General features: G+C 42.8%; 1 protein-coding gene across 1 annotated transcript in view; it reads right to left on the bottom strand.

Moving 5' to 3' along the window:
• The window catches only part of med1 (mediator complex subunit 1), a 43,371-nt gene that overhangs the window by 10,718 nt on the left and 24,020 nt on the right, over positions 1-8,633 (bottom strand). The window contains exons 12-16 of the mRNA XM_055656781.1: positions 7,570-7,694; positions 6,600-6,721; positions 5,784-5,985; positions 3,360-3,455; positions 1,366-1,471 (exon numbers count right to left, since the gene is read on the bottom strand). Coding sequence (XP_055512756.1) covers positions 1,366-1,471; positions 3,360-3,455; positions 5,784-5,985; positions 6,600-6,721; positions 7,570-7,694 — 651 coding nt within the window. The remainder of the gene's footprint in view (positions 1-1,365; positions 1,472-3,359; positions 3,456-5,783; positions 5,986-6,599; positions 6,722-7,569; positions 7,695-8,633) is intronic.

Raw genomic sequence — 8,633 nt, 5'->3', positions numbered from 1 at the left:
ACTGCAGATGCTGGTTTACAAAAAAAGACACAAAATGCTGGAATAACTCAGCGGATCAAGCAACATTATTGCCATAGAGGGAGTGCAGAGAAGGTTCACCAGACTGATTCCTGGGATGTCAGGACTGTCTTATGAAGAAAGACTGGATAGACTTGGTTTATACTCTCTAGAATTTAGGAGATTGAGAGGGGATCTTATAGAAACTTACAAAATTCTTAAGGGGTTGGACAGGCTAGATGCAGGAAGATTGTTCCCGATGTTGGGGAAGTCCAGGACAAGGGGTCACAGCTTAAGGATAAGGGGGAAATCCTTTAAAAACCGAGATGAGAAGAACTTTTTTCACACAGAGAGTGGTGAATCTCTGGAACTCTCTGCCACAGAGGGTAGTTGAGGCCAGTTCATTGGCTATATTTAAGAGGGAGTTAGATGTGGCCCTTGTGGCTAAGGGGATCAGAGGGTATGGAGAGAAGGCAGGTACGGGATACTGAGTTAGATGATCAGCCATGATCATATTGAATGGCGGTGCAGGCTCGAAGGGCCGAATGGCCTACTCCTGCACCTAATTTCTATGTTTCTATGTTTCTATAACATCTATAGAGAACATGGATAGTTGATATTTCGGATCAGGTTCCTCCTACCCGACCTGAAAATTCACCTATCCATATTCTCCAGAGATGCTGCCTGACCTTCCGAGTTACTCCAGCACTTTGTGACTTTACTTGTCAGGGTATCATTGAATTGGTACTGGCATCTGTGGAGCAACGCACAAAGGCAGTAAATCTTTGGGAGTACCAGCAGGCCATTGAACTATGGACGGCCACAGAGTCGAGCCCCATGTCATCCAGAATACAAGGTGCGCACGTCTCGGAAATTAGGGACAGGATAGCCGATGTAAATAGGAGACAAGAGACTGCAGATGCTGGAATTTTGAGCAAAAAAAACAAAGTGCTGATGGAACTCAGCAGATCAGGCGGTATCTATGGAGGCAAATAGGGGAGACAATCATTTGGATTGGGACCTTTCTTCAGTCCGACCTGAAACGTTGTCTGCCCATTTCCCACTACACGTGGCTTGGCCAACTGAGTAAGGCTCATACTTTGTTGTTAAATATTCTTGAGCCTTGGATGATGTGCTCCATTAAACTAAAGATCTTCCAGTCTCTGTGTCCGACCTAAACTAGCAATCTCTTCTCCTGCCAGATAGCTGAAGAATGCTAGGTATGGTATAAATGTCAGTGCCACCTCAAAAATAGGTGTTTAATTACTTAAGTGGTTGTATATCGATAGACCTCATCTACGACACCCCCTTCATGATCTTTTGCTACACCGTTGTCAGGAGGCAACAAGGAACAGAGAAAACCCTTACCGCTGCACCACTCTGGTAATGAAGTCGTCAGTACAGATGAGGGCATCAGAAAGTCCTTTATAGAGCTTGCAGCACACTTGCCTGGAATCCAATACATCCATCACAACTGGCAAAATAAACAGCAGTGAACACAATTAAACACGAGAATAAAAGCTAGCCCGAAGATCATGGCTACGCGGGCTCTCTGGTTTTTAGGAGCATTCAAAACAGAAGAACAATTATTTAGGATAAAGGTAAAGCTTGTAAATATTTCAACGTTGCCTTAAGCTGATTATCATAGTTTTACCATGCTCGGAGCCAAAGGTAATTTCAAAATTGTGGAAATGGGCAAAGCACAATGGTACTGCAGGCCAAGGGGTTCTCGGATCAAGGTAGCCATTCTCCAACAGTAACAATCTGAAGAACCATTGGTGACACAGTGGAGCAGCTTGTAGAGCTGCTGCCTCACAGGGCCAGAGACCCAGATTTGATCCGGACCCCAGGTGCAGTTCGTGTCCATGTTCTCCCTTATGACCAAGTGGGCTTCATCCGGGTGCTCAGGTTTCCTCCCACATGTAAAAGACGTGCAGGTTTGCAGATTAATTGGCTTCTGTAAATTGCCCCGAGTGTGTGGTGAGTGGATGAGAAAGTGGGATAACATAGAACCAATGGTCAGGTGTACTTGGTGAACTATAATTTCCATGCTGCATCTCTAAACTAAACTAGTGGGAAACAAGGAGAAGTTTTTTCCAAACGCAGAAAATAAAGCAGCCCGAAAGGCTGTTGGGGGCAAACATGAGATGCACTTGGAGGAACAACCTGTAGGGCTTTGATTTGAGGAGGAAGTTGGCTGAATTGTTCTATCGAGGAAGCAGCACGGGCAACTGTCAAATGGTCTCCATTTGCAGAGCTTCAATCTGTAGTAATATTCTCTATGCCTGTGTTGTAGCCCTATTGTTGAACGCATTAATTACCCAGTGTGGGTACTAGTGTGGGTAATTAATGTGGGTACCAGTGTGGGTACCCAGAAGGGCCTGTTTTCGTGTTGCCTACACTTTATGCCATGTGTCATGGTACACCAGTCATTGAAAGTAGAAGGGTTTCGGCCCGAAACGTCGCCTATTTCCTTCGCTCCATAGATGCTGCTGCACCCGCTGAGTTTCTCCAGCATTTTTGTGTACCTTCGATCTTCCAGCCTCTGCAGTTCCTTCTTGAACACATTGAAAGTAGGCATGCAGGTGCAGCAGGCAGTGAAGAAAGCGAATGGTATGTTAGCATTCATAGCAAAAGGATTTGAGTATAGGAGCAGGGAGGTTCCACTGCAGTTGTACGGGGTCGTGGTGAGACCACACCTGGAGAATTGTGTACAGTTTTGGTCTCCTAAATTGAGGAAAGACATTCTTGCCATAGAGGGAGTACAGAGAAGGTTCACTAGACTGATTCCTGGGATGTCAGTACTTTCATATGAAGAAAGACTGGATAGACTCGGCTTGTACTCGCTAGAATTTAGAAGATTGAGGGGGGATCTTATAGAAACTTACAAAATTCTTAAAGGGTTGGACAGGCTAGATGCAGGAAGATTGTTCCCGATGTTGGGGAAGTCTAGAACAAGGGGTCACAGTTTAAGGATAAGGGGGGAAATCTTTTAGGACTGAGATGAGAAAAACATTTTTCACACAGAGAGTGGTGAATCTCTGGAATTCTCTGCCACAGAAGGTAGTTGAGGCCAATTCATTGGCTATATTTAAGAGGGAGTTAGATGTGGCCCGTGTGGTTAAAGGGATCAGGGGGTATGGAGAGAAGGCAGGGATGGGATACTGAGTTGGATGATCAGCCATGATCATATTGAATGGCAGTGCAGGCTTGAAGGGCTGAATGACCTACTCCTGCACCTATTTTCTACGTATCTATGAAGGGTGGACTTTTTACTGTTGTGCAGGTAGTTACATACGTTTCTGTAAATGGGATTGCATAGTAAAATACCAGTCAGTTTTTGAGTTGATAAAGTAGCATACCGCACACGAGAGAGTCATTGACTGGATGCTGGAAGGAGAGGCTGAAGCTGGTGTTGGTCAGTGGGCACACCTCAAACTGCAGACGACCAGGTAAATCTGCAAACACATGATTCACAACGCAATGATAACAACAATGCTGTGGAAAGATTAACAACATGGGAGCGTAAGCTAAGAGATATTTATTTTTTTAATTTGTGATATTTAAATGGGCGCATCCATATTTAAAGTAGCAATGCAATTGGTCTCACTAAGATTGACAGCAATATCAATTATGGTATAAAGAATAACCATTCTTTCTAAGTTCCAGAACACGTTCATTTTTCAACCCTTTTGTGTTAGTTCCATCTCTTAACAATATTCCATATTCTATCAATATTCTATTCTACAGAAATGACTATAATACTGCAACTACAACCTAACCAACCTCTCATTTCCTCTTTACATTAAACGTATTCAGAGCCAGAATCTCTTTGGTCCTTTTAATAGCCCTTGCAGTCGGCTCCCATACTTATTAACATCTCTGCAGCAAAACATTTCAAAGAGGATATAATTATTTTATCTGAAAAGCAAAAGACTTGAGATGATAGAAATCTGAAATAAAAACAGAAAAGGGTCCAAATTTTCAGCAGGTCAGGCGAATGCTCAAGTTCCCAGGTTCACCAGACTGATTCCTGGGATGGCAGGACTTTCAAGGTTCACCAGACTGGTTCCTGGGATGTCAGGACTTTCATATAAGGAAGACTGGATAGACTCGGCTTGTACTCTCTAGAATTTAGAAGATTGAGGGGGGATCTTATAGAAACTTACAAAATTCTTAAGGGGTTGGACAGGCTAGATGCAGGAAGATTGTTCCCGATGTTGGGGAAGTCCAGAACAAGGGGTCACAGTTTTAGGATAAGGGGAAAGTCTTTTAGGACCGAGATGAGAAAACAAATTTTCACACAGAGAGTGGTGAATCTGTGGAATTCTCTGCCACAGAGGGTAGTTGAGGCCAGTTCATTGGCTATATTTACGACGGAGTTAGATGTGGCCCTTGTGGCTAAAGGGATCAGGGGGTATGGAGAGAGGGCAGGTACAGGATACTGAGTTGGATGATCAGCCATGATCGTATTGAATGGCGGTGCATGCTCGAAGGGCCGAATGGCCTACTCTATGGCACCTATTTTCTATGTTTCTATGTTTCCAGGTTGATGAGCTGGGAATATTAATTTTTTTAAATCAAAATCTTTTAAATTTAGTTTTCAGGACATAACAAAGTGCAAAGTTGTCTATTTGTTACAGAGCGCACAAAAAGAATAAATAAAAAAAACAACTATGCTAACATATAACAAGACAACAACAATAAAAGAAAAATGAGATACCAAAAATAATCCCTCCCCAGTCACTGCCAGTGAGCATATGCAAATATCTGCCTGTCACAACAATAATCCACGGTAAATGAATGGGTAGACTGTTAAACTGTTCAACTGTGCTTGATGATCAAGCATTTACAAAGTCTGGAATGCATTTAATAAAGGTCCCCACGCTTTCTGAAACCTTCCATTTGAATGTTGAAGTGAGTACCTGATTTTCTCAGGCTTTAGGCCGGACAGAATATCTGTCAGCCATTGAGTATGAGTGGGCGGGGTAGGTTCCGTCTACCTGAGCAGGATTGTTCGCTGGGAATATTTCTAAAGCAAACATGTTTTAAATTGCAGAGTACAAGGGGGGGGGGGGCTGAGGAAACAAAAGGAGACGTTTGTGAGAAGGTTAAGACCAAAGGAGACCGAAAAGTGGTGTTGCTGAAGACAGTACGAGGTGAGTGTTTTTTTAAATCACAGCTAATCTGTCTGGAGTCGGTATAAATAAGAATGTGTAGGAAGGAACTGCAGATGCTAGTTTACACCAAAGAGGGACACAAAATGCTGGAGTAACTGTCCAGCTGAGTTACTCCGGATTTTTGTGTCTATCCTTGGTATAAATAGGAGATGGATGAGACCAGAAAGAAAAGTAAACATAACTGGAATTATAAGATATAAAACACTGCAGTTGTTAGAAATATGGAGTAAAAGATATTAGTCGATCAAGTATCATCAGGTAGGGTGGAACAGTGGTGTAGCGGTAGAGCTGCTGCCTCACAGTGCAATAGATCCGGGTTCGAACATGACTACGGGTGCTGTCTGTACGGAGTTTGCACGTTCTGCCTGTGGCCACATGGGTTTTCTCCGGGTGCTCCGGTTTCCTTCCAAGCTCAGGTTTGTAGGTTCATTGGCTTTGGTAAAAATTGTAAATTGCCCATAGTGTGTGGGATAGTGTCAGCGTGCGGGGATCGCTGGTCGGCGCGGACTCGGTGGGCCAAACGGCCTGTTTCCGCGCTGTATCTCTAAAGTCTAAAGTAAAGGTAGCACGTGTGGGAGAGCAAAATGGAGTAACGGTTCTAATTACCTTCCTTCAGCACAGTCCTCTTCACACAGCTCCCAATTAGAATGTTGTACGCCACTTGGTGTCGGAGAAATTCCAGAACCCGAGGCACTTGGCCTGGGTGCCTGAAAGGGATTTTATGAAGCAGCGCTCCTTGCAAACATCTCCCATCGTGGATTGGGGCATCCTTGTTCAAAAAATAGCAATGCTGTTGGCCTGGTAAAGACTGGGGGGAACAAATGGTGAAGTAATCAAGATATTACACATTTAATACCATACATTCACCATCCTTTGAAATGGAGGAGGGAACATGTCAAAGTGCAGGTGGGTCTTCATTTCTCCCTCTTTCGCTTACTTCTGCTCAAGTAGGAAGAGCATGAGTGAGTTAAATGAATCATTCATAGAGTTATGTATTAAACAGGCTCTTTGGCTCAACATGGCCACACCGACCAACATGCCCCCATTTTACACTAGTCCCATCTACCTGCGTTTGGCCCACATCCCTTTAAACCAATCCTATCCATGCACCTGTCCAAATGTTTCTTAAACGTTGTGATGCTACCTGTCTCAGCTACCTCACCAGAAGCTCATTCCATATACCTACCAACCTTTGTGTAAATAAAGTTGTCCTTCCGGTTCGAGACCCAGGCACAGAACGCCACAGGAGATCCTTGTTCCCTGTGCCTATCAAACTGTACACCTCCTCCTCATTCTGTCATAGGGTAGACTGAGACAGGTCTTGATGGTTGATGTGGAATATTTTTTGTCAGCCAAGCCTAATCAGTTAATTGATAAATCAGCAAAGTTGCAAACAAATGAATGAATGTTAATGTTACTCACAGCATAAAACCGCATGTTGTGTTTCAAAGTTGAAGTACTGCCGTCCTTTCCAGAAAGTACAAATTGTGTAATCAATTCATAGAGTGGAACTAGAGTGGTTGGAGGATCAAAGAGGGGGATACCTGTCCAAGAAAAAATATACCAGTAAGATAATGAAAATCCCACAGCCAGTTAGAGTAAAAAAACAAACACTAAATGGTACTGTTTAAGAAAGAACTGCAGATGCTGGAAAAATTGAAGGTAGACAAAAATGCTGGAGAAACTCCGCGGGTGAGGCAGCATCTATGGAGCGAAGGAATAGGTGACGTTTCGGGTCTTGACCCGAAACGTCACCTATTCCTTCGCTCCATAGATGCTGCCTCACCCGCGGAGTTTCTCCAGCATTTTTGTCTACACTAAATGGTACTGCTCTGTTAGATAATTTATTATATAGAACAGGAGTGATGATTAAGGTGACTTCAGATCTACAAGGTACTATAAAATTCAATGTAAAACTTGAACAATATGTTATAGTAAATACTCATACTTAACACTTTATTGTAGTCTCGTCCAAATTTGCCTTTCGGGTGCATTAGAATTGAATAGCACTTTTGTCTTGTAATACCAACCTTCACTACTAGATGGCAGAGACACACTGATTTAAACTGTAACAGAATGGTACTGACTGCTTGGAGTAAATTTCTGAAACAGTTTAACTTGTTTCCAAACCCAGACCGTCATTTCCATTTAAATATTTGGATAAGGATATTACCTAATCAACCCTTGAATAATCCACCCAATTTTCATGAAAGCAGGCTTGGGTGATGCTGCCTCACCCACTGAGTTTCTCCAGCATTTTGATCTACCTGGGATACTGGAGCACTGCATCATTTACTGGTTTAACAAGGGATCACTGAACACATCTTCTTTGGTTCTTCTTTCACGTTAGTGGTGCCGCCGCGCGTTAATGTTACTTTGGCAGCAAACTAACCTAAGAAGTTCTGAAGTTTCTGAATGCAAAAAGCTGACACAGGTATTGGCTGCGGAAACTTTAGGAAGAAGCAGGCTGGGAGGTCCACACTGTTGGCATTAGTCACAGGAGAGAAGGAAGGCGTGCTGGAACAGAGAGAAAGTTTGATTACTGTACAGACACCAGTCAGCCAAGGCATCAAATTAGATGCACGCAGCATTTTTGAGCCTGTAATATTTAGTATTATCAAAAGCTGACTGAACCAATTAATAACACATTACAGAAAATACCACATCAAAGGCAAAATGTTAAAGCTAATATATTAATTACATGACATCCATAATTAATCAACCCAAATTCTTCCAACATAGCATCAATTTTGATTCAGTTGGCATCAATGCTGCCTCCTAAATCAGAAGATTGCAGGTTCATGCTTAATGTGGATATGAGTACACATTCTAGGTTTATGTGAGGGTACCCAGTGGTGGAGCACTTACTTTCAAATAAGAGTCAAAGTGAGACTACTTTGGTGGTTCAGATTGGTGCTAGTGGACATTTGAAGGAAGTTAGCATTGCCATTTATTTTTTTTTTTGCTAACACAGTTAGAATGTGTAAGAAAGAAGTGGAGATGCTGGTTTAAATTGAAGGTAGACACAAAATACTGGAGTAATTCAGATGAGGCAGCATCTCTGGAGAGAAGGAATGGGCGACGTTTCAGGTCGAGACCCTTCTTCAGACTGAAGTCGCCCATTCCTTCTCTCCAGAGATGCTGCCTCACCTGCTGAGTTACTCCAGCATTTGGTGTCTAACAAGAAATTTGTTGTTCCGTTTTGGGACATATGACATTAGAACACTCCTGCAACTTACTGAAATGTTTTAATGTAATTTGCAAAAATAATATAATAAAAAGCCCAGAGATTTGGACGGAATAACTTTGTGCAAGGTAGGAGTTTTAAAAGGGGATTTGAAGAGAGAGTGGTTTATATCTTTAGTCTGAAGGGTCTCGACCCAAAACGTCACATATTCCTTCACTCCATAGATGCTGCCTACCCGCTGAGTTTCTCCAGCATTTTTGTCTACCTGT

This window comes from Leucoraja erinacea, chromosome 27 (assembly GCF_028641065.1).
Source record: "Leucoraja erinacea ecotype New England chromosome 27, Leri_hhj_1, whole genome shotgun sequence".
Lineage (NCBI taxonomy): Eukaryota > Metazoa > Chordata > Chondrichthyes > Rajiformes > Rajidae > Leucoraja > Leucoraja erinaceus.
The sequence above is the reverse complement of the archived record's forward strand: the minus strand, read 5'-3'. Positions and strand labels throughout refer to the sequence as shown.